This window comes from Neovison vison, chromosome 6 (assembly GCF_020171115.1).
Source record: "Neovison vison isolate M4711 chromosome 6, ASM_NN_V1, whole genome shotgun sequence".
NCBI classification, from domain to species: Eukaryota; Metazoa; Chordata; class Mammalia; order Carnivora; family Mustelidae; genus Neogale; species Neogale vison.
This window is the reverse complement of record NC_058096.1, coordinates 41,789,506-41,814,210: the sequence shown is the minus strand read 5'-3', so window position 1 is coordinate 41,814,210 and position 24,705 is coordinate 41,789,506. Positions and strand designations below refer to the sequence as shown.

Sequence of the window (24,705 nt, the reverse complement as noted above, 5' to 3'; positions counted from 1 at the left end):
CTGAAAGATATTTATTTTTTGTTGTTCTTGCTTTCCCCCCATGACTGCTATTGAGTAAAGATCAAAAGAAATGGATTCAGGGTACAAACTATGGCCCAGAGAAGGGATTTCTCCAACCCGTTGTGTGGATCCAACCCACCGGCAGATTTCCAAGAGAGTCTGTACAGTTTCTCTCTGTGAAGATTTGAGCAAGAGATTCAATCTTACAGGATAAGTTACAAGTAGTTTTTCCTGCTAAGGATATATCATCAAGTTCAATCTTAGTGACCCCTAAATGTTATTTTCAACAAATAATCTATAATCTTAGATGCTGATATTAAGAATTTAGTTCAGATTCCTCTTATTCATTTCATCCAAATATAGTGCAAAACCTGGATCATGTAGTCTTAATATAATTGTTCCTCTTAATGTTAAAATGTTAAAAATCATATGCTATTATAAAGTGCAGCAGCAAATGCTCTATCAGTTTGAAAGTCATAATTCTCGGTGATTATCAGCAAAGACAGCAAAAGAGAAACAAACTCCTTTGAATAAAGCATTATGTTATATCTTTTTGATATAACATTTTTTATGAGTCATCTTTTACATGAGTCATGGTAAATCATCACTCACTATGTAGCATTTATACATCCCATTTAATACTGTGGATATATATGCATACTAAATATAGTTCTTTTACTACAATCATGTAATTGTCCTATAAGAGCACATATCATCAGAATGGAAAAGACCTGCTTTGCTCTTATGTGTATAATAAGAATATAAATCTTTAAACATGACAGCTTTGCCTTTAGTTTGTCTGAGAAGTATTAAATATATTAACACTTTTTTCCCCCTTCTCATGGCCACTGACAAAATTCATCTCTCATTCCCTACTTCTCCAATAGCACTTTTTAGATACACTTTAACTTGCATTCCTCAAAATCATTAAGAGAACAGAGGAGGAATATGCATAAAATTTCATGTCTGTCACGCATTTGGAATTGCATTATAACTTTGATGTACTGACATCTGTCTTCTGTTGCTGGACACTGACATTATTTTATACTCCGTTTTATTCTCTACAGTGTCTAACAAAGTCATTGGCACACAATATAGGTTCAACAAATGTTTGTTTAGTTACACAGTGGGGGGAACTGCATCTGATGGCCCAGTGCAATGTTTTGGAAGCTTTATTATTTTTGAAGCTTTATTTTAGATGAGGAATGAATCACGACTTTGCTAGAATTCACCACCACTCCAGGAGATTTCATTTTTTTCTCTTAAAATTTTTGTTTACGTAGTAGAGAGTGAAAAGAAGCTACGTGTCCAGGGTTCCTATCTCCCGAAGATTTAAACCCAAGCCCAAATGTAGACTCACTCAAGTCAAGCTGGAAATTAAAAATATCTCTGAATTTCATCATTACGATTAAACAACATAAGAATTTCTCTTGGAAGTTTTTTTTTTCTTTTTTTTTTTAAAGGAAGAAAAGAAAGACACTTTTCTCCAGTCCTCAGGAAAACAAGCTTCAAAGAATGCAGTTAGGGAAGTGGGAGAAGAAAATTAACACAGTGGAGATACAGAAAATACACTGATGTGTGAGTGAGAGCAAAATCTGAGTGTCACCTTGCTGCCGCGCTGGTGATGATCTTCAGGCTGCCTGGGTTCCGGATAAGCTTGTCCAGAATGCTGACAATCTGCTCAAACTTGGGTCTGTTGTTTCTGTCTTTCTGCCAGCAGTCCAGCATCAGCTGATACAATGCAGCTGGGCAGTCCATGGGGGGCGGCAGCCGATAGCCTTCATCCACAGCTTTAATCACCTGTGTGAGAAGCAGTTTCCAGGGACTTCAGAACTGAGACTCCTTTTATTCTCCGTGGGAAGGGTACACCAATGTGAATATTTTAAAGTTAAGTGGAAAAGTTCTCATTTTCATTTACTTAATAGGATGACAGCTTATCAAATAAATAAGAGATTATTCTTGCCTAGAGATGTTATATAAAAGGAGAGCTTGAGAGAGAGAATGTGAATTCAGGAAAGAAGCATTTGTCAAGTTCCTTTTCAGATGAAAATCAGAAGAAACTTTTTGTAATATAGGAAATTCAATGAGTTATAAAGAAATTATTATGTGGTAATACAGATTTATATGGAATATCATTTGTATGTGAATGGATGCAGAAAAAGTGTACAGATTTTGTTTATATTTCATTCAAATGGTACCTCCCAAATCAGTAAGTTTTTTAGGTAGGATCCTATGTGCCGAATAATGAAGTGATTATTAGTTCATTTGTACTTTTAAATCACATAAAACAGTGATTTTCAAACTTACTATGTACCAGAATAATCTGGAGGACTTAATATATAGATTGTTCTCCTCTGATTCCATAAGTCTAGAGGAAGGCCCGAGAATTTGCATTACTGAAAATTCCCAAGCCCCGCTAAAGCTGCTGGTCCAGAGCCTACAGTCTGAGATCCTCGAATACAGAGAAAATTTGGACAATAGAGATGTGGAAAAGTGAGTCTGATTTTCCCAGCACTATTATAAACATAGCTGGATTGGAGAGTACAGAAAGGCTTTATATGCAAATATGGTAAAAACAGTTTTATATGTAGTGGGCAGCAAATGACTAAAATCATCTGAGCTATCCATCTCATGTATCTTTGAAATCATGCTCACAGTCTTTGGCTAAGGAAGAAGAAAAGCCTCTGAGTGCTGATCCCATGTCAACAGCATTCTTTTACTAAGCATTTGCAAGACATGAATTCTAAAACCAAAAATCCTTTTCAAAAATCATATCACAGTTAGAATAGAAAGTTTAACATTATTTTTCCAACCATATACTTCAATCCGTATGACTAAATTCACATGCAAGTTTAATACATTAAGAAAAACAACACACAGACATTGGTTGCTTTGTCTGACACTGGGAAACGCTATGTTTAAGTAAACAAAATGCTGGCATAGATGCATTAGTTAGATCTACAGAGAACGTCATACATGTGGCTTTTTAATGTTACATAGAAACAATTTTATAGCAAAAATACTTCAAACAGTCCCCGATATCTACTATCTTTTCAGTCACTTGTTTCATTACATTCTTATTACAAATGTCCTTATTTTGTCTCATTTCTAAGCCCCTGCTTCAGGGAAACGTGTAAATCTGTAAGAACAACTCAATTAACATCCTTGCAAGATTTGGAAACTATTTCATTTCTTCTAAGTATTCTATTTCAATGTCACAAACTGGGAGCCACCTGGTTTCATTATGCTCCACTTCCTTGCACAGCTTGATCTCTTAATCTGAACCCATAACTCATTGACTACAAATACTTACATCCTGATTGGACATCTCCCAGTATGGTCTCTCTCCATAGGACATCACCTCCCAGAGAACAATCCCGTAACTCCATACGTCGCTGGCTGACGTGAACTTGCGGTAAGCTATAGCTTCTGGTGATGTCCATCGGATTGGGATCTTCCCTCCCTTTAAATATAAAATTATGCACACATGTGATCAAGACTGAATTTGCCAGAGTACGTCTGAAATGGAATATGGGATTTTGCTGAACTATCTGGATGTTCTATTTTAATGCCAAGCAAAAGCGAGTGGCATGCCATGTACTGAAGTGTTTACTTACAATTAATCTGTTGAAAGGAAAACATATAAAATTATTTAAATGCCGCTGGCTTATATCAACTATGGCACATTAATTACTCATCTGAAAAAAATGACCTAAAGTAGGCATGCTACATGGTATATTAGAATTGAATGTGGTATCCTGAGTCAACCTTTATTGATTTAACATAGCTTTATGTTTGACCAAGCAATCTTAGTTCAGAATGCAAGTTAATATTTGTAAAGAACTATACCAAAAGAAGAACTTATACCACTCCTTGATATATAAGTTCTCATTGGTATTTGTTAACTAAATAAATTTTAAGTTAAATTATACTTCTAAAACACTCTCTTCGATTCATAATCATTTCGATAAGTTTACCCAGTGCTTCACTTCATCATTAATCACTGAAGTACCTTCCATGCACTAGGTAGGCACCACATGAACTAACTAGATATAATAACTACATTCCCAGAACTTATAGTCTAGAGGAGAATCTTGCTTCACTGAGTTATGGGAGATATAAAGATATAACTCCCATGGAATTTGCTCTCAGTTTAATAAATATATTTAATAAAAATGTGTCGAGTAGCAGCCATATGGGAAGTATTAGGCAAGTCACCGTGGGTGAGACAAATATAAATAACACACTAGCCCTTCTGTTTGGAAAATCTCAGGCAACTAGGAATGATCATTAGTTGTTTTGAATAATGAAATGCAGAAAAAGTATCTAGTACTTTGTTTCTCAAACTTTATTATCTATATGAATCAGCGGGAGCTTGCTCCCATTAAAATGGAAGCACTGATTCAGTAGTTGCAGAGTGTAGCCATGGTCTGCTCTTCTCAAAAGCTCCAGATAATGCTTACTGGTCACACTGGTCATAGACCTTCCAGGGTCTATGCAGCAGAGATGGCTATGATGCAGAGCACGGGGCTGAGAGGCTCACTAGAGAGACTGAGAAGGTCACATATGTATTGAGCCTGAAAAGATGTACAGATCTATTTTAAAGACTTTGTTTATTTGACAGAAAGAGATGCAGGGAGAAAGGGAACACAAGCAGGAGGAGCAAGAGAGGGAGAAGGATTTCCTGCTGAGCAAGGAGCCCGAAGTGGGCCTTGAACCAAGGCCCCTGAGATCTTGACCTGAGCTGAAGGCAAACGCTTAACCGACTGAGCCACCCAGGCGTCCCTATGAGCAGATTTTTGATATAAGAAAAAGAGGCTCAATACTGAAAAGAATTCACATCATCCAAATCATAAGGCCTATTCATAAAAAGGTTTGTTTGGCTGCCTAGCACTTCACTGGTTTTGAAGTAGTGCTGGGGGCATGGGGATGTGAAATATCGCTATGGAGAAATGGATCTTAGGAAATAAAGTTATTACACCGCATTACACCTGAGCTTCTTCATGTTATTTGGAAAAGTGAAAGTTCTGGTTCATAGTATAACTGTGGGGCTAAGTGACAAATTTCAATAAAACCTTTAGCATAGTTCCTGGCACACAGTAAAGACTCAAGAAACATCAGCTTACACTCTCATACTTAGAGGGAAATACCATATATCAAACAAAGTATCAAACAGAGAAGGAAAATGTATGTTCTCAAAGAAGTTTCCAGTGCGATTATGCTTCAGAGTATGTGGAGGAATATGATGGAAAAAGATCAGGTTGAGGCTTAACCATAATCCTCAAGTAAACTGAGCCAGCTTAATCCTGCAGAGGACAGGATTGATCTGCGATTGGAACTTTCTCCATAAACTTGGTGCTTTTCTGTGATGCTTTCATACAAGTGAACTGCTCAAGGAGAATACTGCCATAGGTCTTTGAAGGAGGCGGGCTTTGAAGAATGCATGAAACAGCAGTGAAGCGAGCACAGAAAGGGTGACTGAGCATAACCTTCTTGAGGAGCTAACAGCCGAAGGCTACTTGATGCTCTATGTTGGTGAAGTAAAATAAACCAGGTTGGGGACACGGGAGTGAGACTAATAGCCTTGATAGATCCTGGGAAGACACTACAGTGCACAGTGTGCCCCACAGGAGTGGGATGGCTTAGAATCAGAAAAAAAGAACAGAAAACTTTTATGGTCCAGTAGAGAAGGTCTTAGAAGTTTCCCTTACCTTTCTCTCTCACTCACTCATTCACTCTCTTCTTCACAGTTTGCCTTACTTTCAACATTTTAAAGGGTCCTTTTCATACTCAGATTTGGAGGGTAAAAGAGTGCCTGGGTGGCTCAGTCAGTTAAGCTTCCAGCTTTTCATTTAGGCTCAGGTAATCTCAGAATCCTGAGATCAAGCCCCACATCAGGCTCACACTGAGTGTGGAGGCTATTTAAGATTCTCTCTCTCCCTCTACCCCTCCCCCTCCTGCTCACCCTGGCTCTTTTCTGAAAAGTAAGTAAGTACGTAATAAGTAATAATAATAAGTAAGTATGTAATAAGTAAATATAAAATAATAATTTTATATATTTATATATTAATATATATAAATATATATTATTTATATATATAAATAAAAATAATAAGTAAGTACGTAATAAATAAATAAATTTGAGGGTCTAATATTCCCATTTTCTCTGACAATACATTCAATCCTAAAAATACCTAATAATACCCAAATTAACTTATTTGCACCTGCCTAGATCAAGTTCTGGGTCTAAGGATTCAAGATAGCAAATATCATTAATTTAGAAAAAAACAAAATTATACATGTGACATGTGACAAAATCTATTCAGGATGCCAAATGACATCATCTGGCATGTTTTCTCTTCCTTAAAAAGTTCTGAGAATTAACAGAAGTCAAACAAAGCTATACTCACAGAGCAAAGGAAAGATAATATTCTGCAGTACCAGTTATATATCTTATCTCTGCTATAGACACTTTGCCATTTGCTTTCCTTTGCCCAGAGCCAAATTACTGAGAGCATAAAAAATGCGCTTAAAAGGAAGTCCTTTCCTTGATGAAAACTTTGTATCTATTTAGAAATATAAGGCACAGATACAGGTAATCTTATGAACGTCCTTAATTTACAGTAATATATGAACATAGACAAAAACATTAGGTTGATGACTGTCAGGAACAGGACACTATTTGTTGTGTTTGACCTCAACCAGGATGAAAACGGAACACACTGAAGTTGTTTCATCTTATGTGCTTCATCGCTCTTTTCCACAGAGGAGAGCAATGAGAATATTTTAATAAAATTGCTGAAAATAGTAAAGTACAGAAAAGTGATCCTTTTAAGGAAAAACAGGGCCACGCCTGTATTTCAATTTAGAAGGAGAATCCTTCCCTGTGCGGTTCTGGACACAGGCATAAATGCTATGGGAGGGATGTCTCCTGGGAGCCCATCTTTTCAATGATGGCTCTGCCCTGCACCATCCCTGAACTTGCCTGGGACTGGTGTAATGTGCTCTCTAAGCTAGCTCGTGGTTACAGATTTAAGCAAATTATTTCCAGAATGATTTTCCAATCAAGTGCTATCTATTTACTTTCACTGGATACATTTTATTTAAATGTTGTTTGAAATCCTCACAAAAAGAAAATGCATTTGGAAAATTAATTGGTAAATTATTTTAAAGAAAACATTTAAATTTTGAGTTGTGCTGTCTTGCTAATGTTTTGTTATCATTATAGTCTACCAAACTATAGAAATAGAGGTAAACAAAGATGGCTGGGGATTATGGAATATTTTTGGTTTTGGCAATGGTTTTATAATATACATAAATCAACTAATAAAAGTGTCTGATCATTAACAGACTGCTCATAAATATCTTGCCCTTTCTTCTCCTCTAATTCCTTCAAGTGGTTAACACATTTTGTATATTGATACAAAGGATTTATTAAATGAACATAGGAGGGAAAGCTTATTGTTAACTACAATATATTATTCAAATTTAGCAATTGTTGCTATTGCTGCTAAAAATAAATCAGACTAAGAGGAATTTTATACATATTTTTCTTTTTCCATGATTGGCAAACAACATGGAGTCACTCTGGCTTTAAATGAAACATAGGAGTTCAAGTAGTAGCTCTTGTCCAATCTGTTGCCATGAGTAAATTCTTTGTCACAGTTTGTAATAATTTGAAATTCTTAGCCTATGAAAATCTAAATAGGTTGGAAAGCTGAGGAAATACATGCTATTCTTTTTTCTTGGGAGGCTCTTTTCCTGTCTGCTTTCTGCAACTAGTAAACTTAGTTGAACATTTTGGTCAAGTGTGAACTTATGGTGGAAAATTTAGGAACATTCTAGGCCAAGTTGGTCACTCCAGGTTCTGTGATCCTTCTATTTTTTAATCTTATGAGTAGACTGGGATGTTCAGAAGAGTAACTGCCTTGCTTACTCCATTTCTGCGTTCCTAGAATTTAAAACAGGAGTCTGACTTTCAAGTTCTCCTGTTTACAACAGCTTGTTTCCCAGAGGTGTATGTAGATTTGTGGAGAGAGAATATAATCCCTTACATTATGGCCTCAGAGTGGTAGATTTTACTAAAGCTATTTGATAATTTGGGGCATATTTAAAAATACAGCTCACTTAGAAAATAATACATTGAACCTAGTTTTTCAGAATATACAAATACTAAGAATGAGCTAATATATAACACAATAATAACTTTAAAAAATCATACTATTTTCTTATGCCTTCTTTCTCCTCATGCTATTTAACAATGTTGTTATTTCCATAATAGTAATAAATATAAGAATTATTAAACATCAAGTTTTTATAGCATCTATAAAATTATGAAAATATCCCACAGGGTTGTGCATAGATTAAATATTTTAGAGTTTGCAGAATTCTATAAAGATTTTCATTTGACTCAACAAACAAAATACATCCTACGTCAACTATTTCAATTTTAATATTGCAGGTACTTTACCAACATAAAAATATCAGCAACAACTTAATAAATATTGTTGTCTCTGAATATGAATATTAATCCATTCCTTTGTAGGATGAAGTATGTACAATTTTTATACATAAAAATTAAATTATGCATGGCTAAGACTCAAGTGCTGAAAATACATGATGTATTTACCTGCGAGGTAAGTATGTCTACTACAGTTGACTCCAAAGACATCTTAATAAAACAAAATCAAAACATCAAAAACAAAGAAGCCATGTTTAAAATTTAGAGCACCAGGGGAAGGAATTAAAATTTTAAGTGCTTGATGAAGAACATATTCGAATAAAATATTAACAGGAACAAGAGTCATAGTATTCAGGGGCGCCAGAGTGGCTCAGTCGGTAAAGTGTCTGCTCTCTTTCACTCTCTCTCTTTCTCAAATGATTAAATAAAGCCTTAAAAAAAAAAAAGCATACTATTCATTGCATTCTGTTTGTGAAATATCCCCAAGTTCAACATATTAGGCTTGGTGGCAGATGGCTAAAATGTTGTATATATATATATATTTTTTTTTTCCCCCTCACAAATGGCAATGTAGTCTACATTTCCTCAGGCAACTTATGGTCCAGTATGTACAGGAGGAATTATAAAGTACCTGAGAGGGACATTTGATCTTCAGTCCCATTTTTTACACATTATTTACACATGTTGGGTAATTTTAGAACAAGCTCTCTGTACAGTAGCAACACGACATTTTAAGCCAGATTAATGATTTGTTGTGGGGGCTACCCTGTGCATTGTAAGATGTTTAGTAGCACCCCTGGCCTTTACCCACTAGATAACATTAGCATCCCTCCATTTGTGACAGCCAAAAATTCTCTCCAGACAATGCCAAATACCCCCTAGGAGCAAAATTATCCCTATTTGAAAACTACTGCTTTAGATGGTATATGACAAGCTTTACTTAGCAAGGGAAAATAATTCAGACGAGGTCCAGGATATATCCAGGATTTTATGTAGAATAAGTGGAATTAACTTTTTCTCTTTCTTTTTTTCCTTATTATTCACACCCTTTCTATGGATACTTTTATCTGTTCTAGTCAAGTAAAGGCCAAGTTCTTCAGAGCTGATTTTGATACCTCCTTTTAGTAAATATAACAGTATCCTTTTGAGATGTTTCCTTCTATTTTTAACTTTTTTATGTTTTCATGCTTTTTTATTATTTTATTTTTATTTATTTTATTATTTTATTTTATTTTCTCCTCTCTTCTTACCTTCTCCTTTCTTCTTACCTCCCATTCTTTTTCTTTTTTGAAAAGGGGATAACTTCCTATTGCTAATAAAACTTTAGTTAAGCACCAATTTCTTTATCAAATGGAGGTATCTATGACCAAAGAGTTTAGTAAGAAACAAGTTTTTTACTCCCAGATCAAACACTATCAATGGCTACAAAAACATTAATGTCATTGACATAGTGAGACACTGGATACAAGTCCCTGAGGGCCCAATTTGGTTCTGAAATATGGGTGAAAGAAGAACCCATACATTTTAATAATGCCTTACTTCACAATCAGGCTGTCTGCCTTCAGGTTGAATATCTATATATCTGAGACTATCAAAATAAAATAAAATGGATCTATAAGAGTCTGACTCACTACATTTCCTACAAGTCATCCATTGTAGAATTTATTCATCCTTCTGCTTCTTGTTGATCACAAAAATTCCTTTTTCCCTCTACTCCCCACCCCGATAAATTCAAGCTATATTGTTTGATTTCTTTTATATTTTTCAGGTCCAGAAATTGCTTTCTCAGTTATATATGTGCAAGACATTTTGAAACTTTAGATGCTTTTCAAATAACTGCCAAACACATCCTTCATTGGGTTACCCAAAGATTTGGAGTAATCATTTGGCATACTTCTTTTCTGCCACAGTAAAACTATTCAAGTACAACTGCTATTAATGAGCTAAAATTTTAAAATCAGTTGACAGTTTAAAGTTTGGCTGGTAAAATGCTACTAGGCACTTAGAGTACTCTAAAGTACAACTAGTTACTATAAAGATGATTTATGAAGATGTATTTTTTACAATATACAAATACATTGTAAAATGAACGCATTTACTTAAGGTGGTCTCTATATCCATATGTAAGCTCCCCAGATAGTTATGCATTTGAGAAAATTCTCCAATTGCCTGGAGCAACCTCAGAATCATAGCAAATGGAGTATATCTAAAACCTCAATTACAAAAAAATTAAAATTTAAACAAATTTAAAAAAAAATAAAACCTCCATTACAGAGAAACCTCTTTAACAGACTGAAGTTAATGCTTGTTTCCCATATTGAAAACTGCAAACCTAGGATCAGTTCCTTTAAGTGCTGATATCTCATCTAGGTATAGCTCAGTAATTGGGGTGCAGGAGAATTTATAGTTATTCGTTCCATCTGTTTAGGAGAAATTAAGTGTCTTGGTTTCTGGTCAAATTTTAGCATACTGTTTAATTTAATTTAGCCAAGCTTCTTAAATTCTCTGTGCAGCTATCTTGTCATTCACCAACTGAAGATTATGGGGAGTATCTCTACAGCTGGACTGACCTATGAACCTTAGCTCCTTGAACTTTCAAATTCCTGTCTAAAACGTACAAGCATATCAAGGATGCTGATGTTTTAGACATTCATTATTTTGGACTCTTAAAGATGGTCCTAAGTTTGGATTTACTTATCTATTGGATGTCATATCTGGATTTACTCCTATAGAATTCTTAAAGAAAATTTAAAAGAGAAGAATAAAATGGTGCAAGTAAAGATACTTGGGAGTCTCTGGGCAGAGGCATTACATAACTGCTACACTCAAATCCAGGATTATAGTTGAAATAGTCCCAAACCTTGTTCACTTTGTCTAGAAATAGCAGTTGGAGTAAACCTATTCTCAAAAGATCCTGCAATTCAGTTCTCTAAGCTTAATGAATTTAGACAGTTCAAATGAGGCATTTGGCTAAAAGCCTGAATTTTTCAGGCACTCAGCTAAAGCCAGCTCTTTCATTATGGGTTAGGGGGTTTCAAGTCTTGATTTCTAAAGAAAAGGAGTATAATTGCTAAACTCTCTGGACATTAAGGCATAATATCTCATATCTGCTCCAATTTTTCTCTAATTATATATACAAATCTCTCCCTGCTGATTTCATAAATGCTTAGCTGATCCACAGTTCACACTGCCTGCCCATGAGCTCTGTCAGGTCATACTTAGAGTGACAAAGGACTTCGGAGAGTTTATCTTAGTAAACCCTAAGTAATTGAGTGTTTAACCTGGAGGCAAATATTGGCTTCTCAGGTTAAAAGTGGAACCACAGAGATAAATCATTTGACTCAAGGATTTAGCATCTATCTATTGTCAGGAACTGAACTTCATTCACTGTAGACAACAGTAGAAAACAAGGTGAAGGGCAAGCCAGGAAGACTCCCAGGGGAAGCATCTGTTCTAATCCCCAGTAGTTCAAATCTAAAAGCCATTGAGAGAATTGCTCCAGCAGATGTTGATTGCCACAAGAGATCAGAGACAGATGATTTTTTAGGTAGCAAAATCCTATCCCTTGAACTTTTGAAATGTTTCAACATTATGTGAAATGCTTAAGAATTTCTTAAAATACAAGAAAATCTTCAACTTGCATTCTAAGTTATTCTATTGCTATCCAGGTAATGCAGTACAAATAAACAACTTTTCTGTTACTTTCTGTTAGTTTCAAATTAGGTCATCTGATGTATAATGTCTATTTTCAACAAAAACAATACAAACATATACAGATAAGGTTGAAGATATTTCAGAGTTCAGTGAGGTTTTAAATATTAAACTTTTGTGTTTTATAGATACTCAACCGTAATTATTTTAAAGGTTAAAGAAATTCATTTGAAAGTGTATATTTTTAGCACTCTGAACACAGTTTTCCAAAGAAACAATGTTATAAGCAAATAAATCAGAAAGACCTATTCAGTATATAATTGCAATAAAAATAACAGAAACAGAAATATTCGGTTCATTCTAGTTAGTAACCAAAAAAGTACGAAACTTGAATAAGCTTGATTTGTTTAATATTGATGATTGAGAAATAAGGAAAGATGAAATAATAGGTTGAGAATCTCATAAATATCCAAAAAAGACAATTCTGACTGGACATGATGGCAATGGTTCCCTTATAGGCTCAGGTTTAATAAATAACAGCTTGAACTAGGGGTCAATTCCAGAGCAGTGGTCAGCAAATGAAAAAGGAAAAAAGCCACGGAAGTGTATCTAAACCATGACATATAGAATTATGGTAGAAAAGGGGTGACAAGACAGAAATGAGTCAAATTATTAGCCATCCCAGACATCCAGTGGTAAGACTGACTTAGGACTTCAAGACTGTGATACTTCCCAGTGCCAAAGGAACTGGGCTGGTCAATGACTTTGGGGCACTAGGAAAATCTTCAGGTAATGTGTCATCACATATTTGAAAATGTGGGATATTCACAGCAAACTGGAAATAATACCAGAAAGTGATTTTTACTAAGCTTCCAGGCCCACCAACATTACAGACTAGACCAGTCACTATGAGCCTGATGTTTAGTCTGAGTTAAACCATTAATCTGACTACTTAATTTGTCTTCTTGCAAAGTGAGCCTGTTGGAATTAGAACAATGATTAAAATTGATTTATTAAATTGAAAAGATTGTTAAAGCAAAATAAATCTGGTTAATTAACATTAATATTTATATTATTTTCTCCTCCACTATCACTAATTCACCGCTCTAATGTCATTTTATCAGGGAAACTCATGTAATCTTCCTCACTGAAATAACACGCCCCCACACATACACTCCCCATATTCTTCATCTTACTTCTCTGCCTTGATATACCTTTACTAGTTTGTTTATTACCTGAATCCCCACACTAGAATGTCAACTCACAAGGTCAGGGCCTTTTTTTTTTTTTTTTTTTTTTTTTTTAAAGATTTTATTTATTTGACAGAGAGTAATCACAAGTAGGCAGAGAGGCAGGCAGAGAGAGAGAGGGGAGAAAGCAGGTTCCCTGCGGAGCAGAGAGCCCGACGTGGGGCTTGATCCCAGAACCCTGGGATCCTGACCTGAGCCGAAGGCAGAGGCTGTAACCCACAAAGCGCCCCAGGGCTTTGTTTTATTTACTGCCCTAGAACAGTGTCTGGCATATCATAGGCACTCAAACATTAAATGAATGAATTATGCACTTTAGAGAAATTTTTAGAGAAAATGCTAGAGACAGTGTAATATTTTACATACAACCTCCGTATTACTATGTTCCACTCTAAAACTATAGCTGTGATTTTTTTTCCTCACTTAAATCTGGATAGATTTTTTTTCACATGTTAAAATGCTTATGGTATCTATCTCTCTGAATCAGGTGACTAGAAAGTACTAGATTTCTCATTAAATATTGATGCAACATTGATAACTGAGATTATGAAGTCTTCTAGCATTTTCTGATATTTGAATACATGAGTTTACTTTGTGGAGCTACATGAGGCATATCCATACTGATCCTAAGAGAGTAGGGAATAAATTCATGATTGACATTGCTTATTTTGGTTCAAAACTGAAAATATATGAAGGCCACTGATTAGATATTTATGTGTTACCTTTTTTTCCATTCATATGAGGACATATGATATATATTACTTATCAAAACAATATAATTTTCTTTTTATATCACACTGTTTCTTCATATTCATAGTTTTTAGTCCTTGACTACAGAATAAAGGCTCATGTTCTCTATTATTTATGTCCTTAGAATGGAGTTATCCTGAAGAGGAAAATTTAACTACTTAGCTTCTAACTACTTGCATTAGCCACTTTTTTTTCTTTCTTATCTTGCAAATGAAGTTAGGTAAAATAACTGTAGCAGAATATTTCTGGCATCAAGTTGGCAGAATTACAGAGAAAAAAAAATAAAAAAAATTATTATGTAAAATAAGATTTCTTTCTCCTTCACTTAACACGCAATGCCTGTGATAACTTTTCAGTTGCTTTTATCTCCTAAAAATCAAATAGATACTAATGGGCTATAAATGTAATGAAAGGGAGAAACTTCTTATCCAATATAAAAATCTAACTGCAGAGGTGCCTGGATGTGCCTGCAGGCAGTTAAGTGTCTGCCTTCAGCTCAAGTCATGATCCTAGGGTGCTGGGATTGAATTCTGCATTAAATTTGTATTTGGGGTGGGGAGGTGGGGAAAAAAAAATTCCTGCTCAGCAGGGAGCCTGCTTCTCCTTCTGCCTGTTGCTACCACTGCTGGAGCGCTTGCTTGAGCATGCGCACTCTCTCTTTCTCTCTCAAATAAAATAAAATAAAATATCTAATTTCTAACCACTCAGTATGAATCTTCAGGAAATAAAAAGGAAAAAAAATTGAAAGTGAAGAATATAGCGAAAAATAAATTACCTGGCTCTCTCAAATTTCCCAAACCAGTTTACGTGGTAATTATATCCCTAAAATGAATTTGGGGGCTTGAGAATTGGATTGACTTTATATAATAGAGCATGTAAATTAGATAAAAGCCTATATTTTCCCTAACTTGATCTTGTTAAACTGTAAATTGATCACCATCATGGTGGAATTTTGGATCCCATCTATTTGAACATATGAATATAAAAATGTTCATTTGCATAGATGCATGCATGCACACAAGAAATGCTAACCGCTTAAAATAAAATTTCATAAGGAAAAAGACTAAAAATAAGTTAGTGGTAAACAGTATTCACCAATAATTTTATGGTTCTCTTAAACTGAAATGAGTTGGTAGTTCAGTGCAAAAAAAAAAAAAAAATAGGCAACATGCCATAACTGTGCTCTGAATTCATATGATGGGAAACCAAAGAAAGGCAATTCATTTTTTGTTTGTTTTTCTCAACAACAAAAAGTTTCTGATGGTTTAAGTTTGCAGAGCTAACTGCTCCATCCCCAGTAAAATCCAAAGCCTTTCAAGATGATTTACAGCCTTTGGTATGCAGCTGCTGTTATGCATCCCATGCCTTTCTTCAAAACATGCTATATCATATTAATACTATAAATCAAGACTTTATATCACTTGATAAAAACTAAAATATTCATTTCATTTTTAAAGTGCATTTTCATGACATAGTACCTAGAACAGTGGTTCTCAAAGTGTCATCCATGCACTTCTGGGGGTCTCCCAAGAACATTTCAGAGGGTCCACAAGATTGAACGATTTTCACAAAACACTAGAACACCACACCTTTCTTACTCTCAAATCCCACGTGTACAGTGGAATTTTACAAAGTTTACAGGATGCATAATCACGTCGTATAATGGAAAGTGTCCATGTTTGGAATTTCTGCATAATTCAGTAGTGAGAAATGAGAAGAAATAACTGTGGGTGAGTACTAAAAGAAATTCTGATTTCCTACTCAGTTCCCTTATAAAAAAGAGAAAACATACAAAAGTGTATATTATGATCTGAGCTGACACTCACATCTCAAGGAATACTATTGGGACAGAAGGCAGGAAAACCTGTGATACACTTAAGAGAGTGTTAAAGCAGCAGAGAAAAATGTCTGGTAATTGTTTTGAGTTTCAAGACTCAATGTCTCCTCAACTCCTTGGGTGTTCCATCCAGTTTGAAAGAAAAAAAAAAGTACATACAGAATTAGTTGATATAAATTCTGTTCCACTCTCCTAACTTGCCTGTTGATTGCCAAGCTGTTTTTAAAATGAGATCAGCAGACATCCCATATTCATTCAGTGGCACTGAATCAAATGCTTCTCATAATTCCTTAGTGCAATTACCCTCTACCTAAAGGCAGGAACATTCTGAGCAGGAATTGGGCAACAGGCTTAGTGCACTGAGGCAATGAATGCTAATTTTTGAACCCCAGTGACTCTAAGTGATGTGTGTTAAGTGTGGCCGAAGTAATGTGGCTAGCTTCTTAAAGCAGATTCACCAGAGTGTGTTTATCCAACAAGAATGTTATGGCACACACTCTTTTAAATGGTGAACCTGTTTTTCTGAAGTAACCATAAATTATAGGATTGCCTAATCAAATAAAGAAAGTGAATGTCTAAGCTGAAAAGTACTGGTTTGGGTTAAAAAAAAACAACAACAAAAAAACCCCTAGACTTTATTATATGACAATGTACTAACTTTTCTTATTTATTAACTCTAAATTTATTGAGACCAGAGTTTTATCTCAGGCAAGTATGCTTCCCAAAATACTATATGCTTAAATAATTCTGAATTATGATATCCTTTGCAATCCAATTTTAAAGATAATTTCAAAAGAGATTTCCCAAAACATTTTGTACAATAGCAGGGTTCCTGTAATATGTACAAATTCTCAAAAATTAGTATGGCAACACTCATTTAATTGCTTCAGTGTGTTTGTTTAAAAAACAAAATAGCAGTCCTATTACTTTAAAACATACCTAATAGTTTAGGGTAAATTATAAAATTGGTGTACCAAACAAGGGGATTACAGGAGATTAAAGATTTCTAAATTATTCGAGAAATGCAGATGCAAATTACAGCTTCTCAGAAGGAAGTTTGGACCCCCACAGATATTTTGAGAAGTTTTGAGAAAATACAAAGATGAACATTGAATAATTCTTAACAGCTGTTTATTGGCAGTTAATGAGCCATTTGGTTGGTGTAGTTTTTAATAATCTTCTGAGAATAAAAAGTGCAGAGAGCCTGTCATAATTTTATTTCATGAATGATAATGAGGAATCTTGACAGAGCAACATTTTTTTTTTTCTTTTTCCCTACTAGGGTTAAGAAATGGTCTTCTGTACCCCTGGTCCTTAAAAGTAACAGTCAGTACAAATGAAGCTATGAAAGCTAACCCAATATATTCTCTAGAGAGCAGATGATCCAGATTTGGATGAATCTTTCAAGTTTCTACAAAAAAAGTCATGCCTTAGAGTTTCCTGGAAATCAAAGCTAATATTGAAAAAAAAAATGCTCTAGTTTAAAAATAAGATATGACACAGAACCTGACTTAATTACCAGAAATCTAATATTTCAAATAAAGGCCTTTTAATCAAGTACTTTTTATTAAAACTGGGAGTATATCATATACACATATATAATATACTATATATATAGTGATTGCTGTGCCATGGACGAGGCCTGCAAGAATGATACTTTCTGTGCAGTGTGTTTAAAGCTCAATAGTAGCAGAAGGTTATGAAGGATATCTTTAGAATGCAGAGTAGCAATGAGCAGAATAAAAAATATTTCTCAAAACTATAAATATATTATCATCTGTTGCATACGTTATCTCCTGGGATGATAATTTATAGTCATAAAAATGATGCTTTGCTGTAGAATGTTGGCTAATTTTTCTGGAGATGAGAGAAGGAACAGAAGAGACACTAAAAGCACTATCCACATATATACTCAGGTTTTGTAATTTCCTCAAGTTTTCAGAGCTTTATAGTCATAGTCACTGCTATAAATTTAATTAAACTAGCTGTTAGATATAAAATTTTATTTTATTTGTTTTGCTCTCAACCTAGTGAGCTGTATTCCCAAGAACAGCAACATTTTTGTGCAGGACACATCTTAAGAAATACTAAGATGTATAGACAGTGAATCCACTACAGAGTCTAGTTGAAAATGGGAAATGCAAAAGAGAGTGTAATGTAAAAGGCATCAGGAGAGTTCCAACTCCTTTATCAACTCATCTAGGAATATCTCCAGGACGCTGTGCTTCTGAATTTCTGGTTCTATCTCTGTGGCTTTGTGGATGAAACTCAGTCTGGCAAATTGGGTTCTTTCTCAGAATGTGAGATGGACGTCACATGACACACTTAGTCATTGATAATAGATTTGTTGAAATTGATGTTTTAGGAAAGAATGAGCTTTAAAAATTTTTTAAATTGATAATAACTTTCTTTTTTTTTTAAAGATTATACTTATTTGACAAAGCAAAAGAGAGAGAGAAGAGGGAGGGAGGGAGCAAGCACAAGCAGGGGGAGAAGCAGAGGAAGAGGGAGGAGGCTCCCCACTGAGCAGGGAGCCTGATGGGGGGCTCCATCCCAGGACCCTGAGATCGTGACCTAAACTGAAGGCAGAAGCTTAACCAACCGAGCAACCACCAGGCGCCCCAGTAATAACCTTTTAGAAACATGAAGAACACAGCAGAAGTTGACATTTAAAAACTGCCCATTCTCTTGGTTGGTGCATGGGGGAATAGTCTCTTTTATATGTTGCCACTAGAAGTGAAACTCTATAACAAACTATATGGAAAGCCACTGGGCATTTCATATATGAAAATCATGCACATATCTGCATGCATTTTATTTTATTTCTTTTTTAAGATTTTATTTATTTATTTATTTGTCAGAGAGAGCGAGCGAGAGAGAGTGCAAGCGCACAAGCAGGCAGAGTGGCAAGCAGAGGTGGAGAGAGCAGAGTCCCTGCCAAGCAAGGAGCGCTCGATGCGGGACTCGATTCCAGGACTGGGATCATGACCTGAGCCGAAGGCAGCGGCTTAACCGACTGAGCCACGCAGGCGTCGCTCTGCATGCATTTTAACTCAACAATTTTAACTCCAGAAATTTATCCTGAGGAAATAATCATGGCCAGACACTAATCATTTATCAGGATTACATCAAAGTAATGTTAAGAATATCAAAACTCCGGGGCGCCTGGGTGGCTCAGTGGCTTAAGCCGCTGCCTTCGGCTCAGGTCATGATCTCAGGGTCTTGGGATCGAGTCCCGCATCGGGCTCTCTGCTGAGCGGGGAGCCTGCTTCCCCCTCTCTCTCTGCCTGCCTCTCTGCCTGCCTCTCTGCCTGCTTGTGATCTCGCTCTGCCAAATAAATAAATAAAATCTTTAAAAAAAAAAAGAAAAGAATATCAAAACTCTGAAATTTGCTTAATTAATAGTGCACTGGACAAATAAGTAATGTATATGGATAAAGTGGGTTATGACACATTATTTAATGATAATGTTAAAATTCATCATTTAGAAAATTTTACATTTTATATTTTAAGTTAAATAGTCAAATTACAAAACAACATTTAGTTTGTAAAAGAAGAAATCACTGGATTGATAATGGATATCATTTTATATATCAATATATATAATATCCCATTTTATAACTATATACATAATTGATAATTACTGTTGGTTACTTTTGGTAGTATCATTAATGATGACCATATCTTTATTTTCTAAAATTGCCATGAAAAAAGAATTCTATAAAAAAATGTCTTTTCAAAGGAATCTGTCAATAAATATATGAAGAAATAATCAAATGCATTTTGAATCATATTAATAAAATTAAATCAATTAGATACTAAAACTAAAAAATGCAAAAAATCATAATATCTATTTTTATCAGTATATAGTTAAGTATACTTTTATTTATTTATTTATTTTAAAGATTTTATCTATCCATTTGACAGAAAAAGAGCACAAGTAGGCAGAGAGGCAGGGAGAGGGAGAGGGGGATGCAGGCTCCCCATTGATCAGAGAGCCCGATGTGGGGCTCAATCCCAGGACCCTGAGATCATGACCTGAGACGAAGGCAGAGGCTTTAACCCACTGAGCCACCCAGGCACCCCTTAAGTACACTTTTAAAATGGGCACAGAAGATCCACTTTGACAAAGAAAATCTACTTTTAGGGTTCTATCATAGGGAAATTATCAGACTTATATAATTAAGAATGAAGATGGATCATTTACACATTTGTATAAAATACTGAAAAGCATCTGACAAAGTACAACATCCATTCATGATAATAATCCTCTGCAAAGTAGGTTTAGAGAAAACATACCTCAACATAACACAGGCCTAATATGAAAAACCCACAGCCAACTGCATACTTAATGGTAGAAACCTGAGAGCTTTTCTCCTAATGTCAGAACCTGGTGGGCAAGGATGTCCACTCTCACCACTTTAATAGAACATAGTATCAGAAGAAATGAGACAACATAAAGAAATAAAACACATTCAAATAAGGAAGTAAATTCTCACCATTTGCAGATGGCATGGAACTATATATGGACAACCTGAAAGATTCCACCAAAACCTACTGGAACTGATAAATGAATTCAGTAAAGTCAAAAGACACAAAATCAATGTACATAAATCTGCTGCACTTCTATATACCAGTAATGAAACAGCAGAAAGAGAAATTAAGAAAACAGTTGCATTTACAATTGCACCAAAAACAATAACATATCTAGGAATAAACTTAACCAGAGAGGTGGAAGACCTATGCTCTGAAAACTATAAAGCACTGACAAAAGAAATTCAAAATGATGTAAAGAAATGAAAGACATTCCATGCTTATGGATTGAGAGAACAAATATTGTTAAAATATCCATACTACCCAAAGCAATCTACACACTTAATGCAATCCCTACTCAAACACTAACATCATTTTTCACAGAACTAGAACAAACAATCCTAAAACTTGTATGGAACCACAAAAGACCCCAGTAGTCAAAACAATCCCTAAGAAAAGAAAAAACCTGGAGGTATCACAATTCCAGACGTCAAGTTATATGACAAAGCAATAGTAATTAAAATGGTATGGTACTGGTATTAAAAATAGACATACAGATCAAAAATACATATATAGAACAGAACAGAAAACCCAGAAATAAATTCACAATAATAAGTCAATTAACCTTTGATATAGGAGAAATGAATATAAATAGGAAAATGGCAGTCTCTTCAACAAATGGTGTTGGGAAAACTAGACAGCCACATGCAAAAGAGTAAAACTGAAAAATATTCTTTCATCATACACAAAAATAAACTCAAAATGGATTAGAGACCTAAATGTAAGACCTGGAATCATAAAAATCCTTTAGGGGAACACAGGCAGTAACCTCTCTGACATCAGCCTTATTAGCATCTTTCTAGATATGTCTCCAGAGATGAGAAATAAAAGCAAAAATAAACTGTAGGGACTACATCAAAATTAAAAGTTTCTGCACAATGAAGAAAACAATTAACAAAACTAAAAGACAACCTCCAAATAGGAGAAGATATTTGCAAATGACATATCCCATAAGGGGTTAGTGTTCAAAATATATAAAGAAATAACATAATTTAAGATAAAAAAACAAATAATCCAATTAAAAATGAGCAGAAGACATGAACAAACATTTCTTCAAAGAAGACATACAGATGGCCACCAGACGCATGAAAAGAGGCTCAACATCACTAATCATTAGGGAAACACAAATCAAAACTACAATGAGATACCACCTCACACTTGTCAGAATGGCTAAAAGAAACAACACAAAAAACAAATGTTGGTGAGGAGGCAAAGAAAAAGGAACCCTCTTCCTCTAGTGGTGGGAATGCAAACTGGCACATTCACTGTGGAAAACAGTGTGGAGGTTCCTCAAAAAAATAAAAATAGAACTACCCTATGATCCAGTAATAGTACTACTAGGTATTTACCCCCGAAATACAAAACACTAATTCAAAGGGATATAAGCACCCCATGCTTATTATAGCACTATTTAAAACAGACAAATTGTGAAAGCAACCCAAATGTCCTTTGATTGATGAATAGATAAGAAAGAAATGGTACATCACACACACACACACACAAAGGAATATCATTCAGCCATAAAATGAGTGAAATTTTGCCATTTGCAACAATAGGGATAGAGTTAGAGAGCACAATGTTAATGAAATAAATCAGTCAGAGAAAGACAAATACCATACAATCTCACTCATATGTAGAATTTAAAAAACAAAACAAACAAGCAAAGGGGGAAAAAAAGAGAGAGACAAATCAAGAAACCGACTCTTAACTATAGAGAACAAAATGATGGTTATAAGATGGTGGGGGGTGGGGATTAAAGAGTAGTCTTACCATAATGGAAAAAATTTTAAAAATAACAGAATAAAATGATAAAATTTTTAAAAAAGCTAGAAATAATAAGAATTTGACCAATAATTAGAAGTTGATTTTAATAAAATGGTACAACCAGATAGAACTGCTGAAAATGGAAACTTGAAGATTATTTACTGACAGTGAAATATATTCGGCAGGTATATTGCTAAGCAGGCTATACAGTGATAGTATGAATAATCCCATTCTAATTATGTATTCATGGATAGGTGTGTATAATAAGGAGGCAGAAAAAATCTGGAAGAAATTGACTGACAAAGTTACAAATGTTCTCTGTGGGTGGCACAATTATGGATGACTTTTCTCCTTTTTATTGCTTTGTTTTGAAATTTTTATGATGTGAGCATGTGTTGCTTAGGTAAACGTGAATTTTATAATGCTTTAAAATTATATCTATTTGGATGGAGGTACTGAGAATTTATCCTGTTTACTAAAAGTGGCTCAACCAGATCCAAAAATGCGTAAATATAAAAATCCCAAGACTTCAAACATGAGTGAATCATGCTGCCTTTCTGGCAGGACACATTAAACCGATGTATGACATTTCAGAATTAGCATCATTATCCACCTTATAAATAGTGACCATCTATTTGCCCAGAAGAAGTAACAAGAGTTTAATGTTAAAGGATACATTTCCTTCACGGGAAGACATAATTGACAAAGCTTGAGAGACATGACTTCTATTTATTTGCAAGTCCACATAACACAAGGCGGAAAACAAAGATAAAAGAGGACAAAAAGAAAAAGAAAAAGTGACTCACTCTTGTTGTGTAAGCCGCTTCGGGATCATCCTCTAGAACACGTGAAAGTCCAAAATCAGAAACTTTACACACCAAATTACTGTTGATCAAAATGTTTCGAGCAGCAAGGTCCCGGTGAACATAACCCATGTCTGAGAGGTACTTCATGCCAGATGCGATCCCTCGAAGCATCCCCACTAGCTGGATGACAGTAAACTGGGCATCGTGTTTCTGAGAAGTATTTCAAATACACAGTTAAGATGTGTTGCTCTTCCTTAGGGATATACCTTGGTTAAAAATCTCACATACTGAACTTTAAAAAGACTGACTATATACATTTTAGTTCTAAGCACTCCAGCCTAACAAGATATGTGAATAAATAGTAATAAGGCTAAACCAAAATAGCACAGTAGCTGCATTACTGAATACTTCATTACAAGGAGGATCCCAATATTCTGACTTCAGGTTCAAAATTAGATCTTTCCTGGTCTGTTGGTGACCGACAAACCCCTCAGAAATTTTACGTTCAAGAACAGCAAAATGAAATGAATCCTGTGGCTATTTTAGTTTTACATACTTATTTGATTGAATGCCCGTTCTTCCTTCCGGTTTTTCAGATTTTTATTAATTGCTTCAGAGAAGGTGGATGTTACATGTTTAAATTATCATCATAAATAAATAATTCAGAATTAGAAATATTTACTGAATATTCATTTTTTTAAAGATTTTATTTATTTATTTGACAGAGAGAGATTACAAGTAGGCAGAGAGGCAGGTAGAGAGAGAAGGAGGAGGAAGCAGGCTCCCTGCTGAGCAGAGAGCCCGATGCGGGACTCGATCCCAGGACCCTGAGATCATGACCTGAGCCGAAGGCAGTGGCTTAACCCACTGAGCCACCCAGGCGCCCTGAATATTCATTTTTTATTCAATCTTGAGTTGCAGGTTATAAAATGGAAGACAATTAAACACAAAGTCAGAGGTCTGTATTTAGAAAAGTTTCCAGTTTACTTGGATTAAAATAGAAATACACGATTTATATGATAAATAGGTAAGTAGATACACACATATGGATATACATATGTGCATAAATGCATGCATAGATAGATATAAAATTCCATGTTTAGTTTTATCTACAAAATAACAATTTAAAAGATTTTAATGGTTTTAATTATCTGATTTGAAAAGTACTTGTTTTTTGAATGCTTGGGAAAATAATTGCTGGTAACATTTGTATTTGCCTCATGAATATTAAAATAAATAATTTCTCATTTATAGAAAATTTAAAATTTTCCTCCATGAATGAATTGTACTATGCTTCCTGTCTATCTATTTCTATTTTATAACACTGAAAGCATATTAAAGACAGAGTATAAAGTCTTTTTTTAACACTTGAAGTGATTAGTGATTGGCAGGATCTTGTTCCCCAACAAACTTATTTCTTTGAATATTTGCTGAAGCAATCTTTAAAAATAAAATTTCTAAGCTAAAATCATTAAGAATATGTATGGATGCATATATATCACCGAAATGATATCTCTGAATTGAGACTTCTTTGGAATTATAAAACTTGCTTATTTTCTGAGACAAAAGCTCTGTGTGAGAGATAGATGGTTTTCT

General features: G+C 34.8%; 1 protein-coding gene across 2 annotated transcripts in view; it reads right to left on the bottom strand.

Moving 5' to 3' along the window:
- The window catches only part of EPHA3 (EPH receptor A3), a 363,053-nt gene that overhangs the window by 20,742 nt on the left and 317,606 nt on the right, over positions 1-24,705 (bottom strand). For both annotated transcript variants that reach the window (XM_044251172.1, XM_044251173.1), the window contains exons 13-15: positions 23,110-23,319; positions 3,314-3,463; positions 1,607-1,800 (exon numbers count right to left, since the gene is read on the bottom strand). In XM_044251172.1, the coding sequence (XP_044107107.1) occupies positions 1,607-1,800; positions 3,314-3,463; positions 23,110-23,319 (554 nt within the window). The remainder of the gene's footprint in view (positions 1-1,606; positions 1,801-3,313; positions 3,464-23,109; positions 23,320-24,705) is intronic.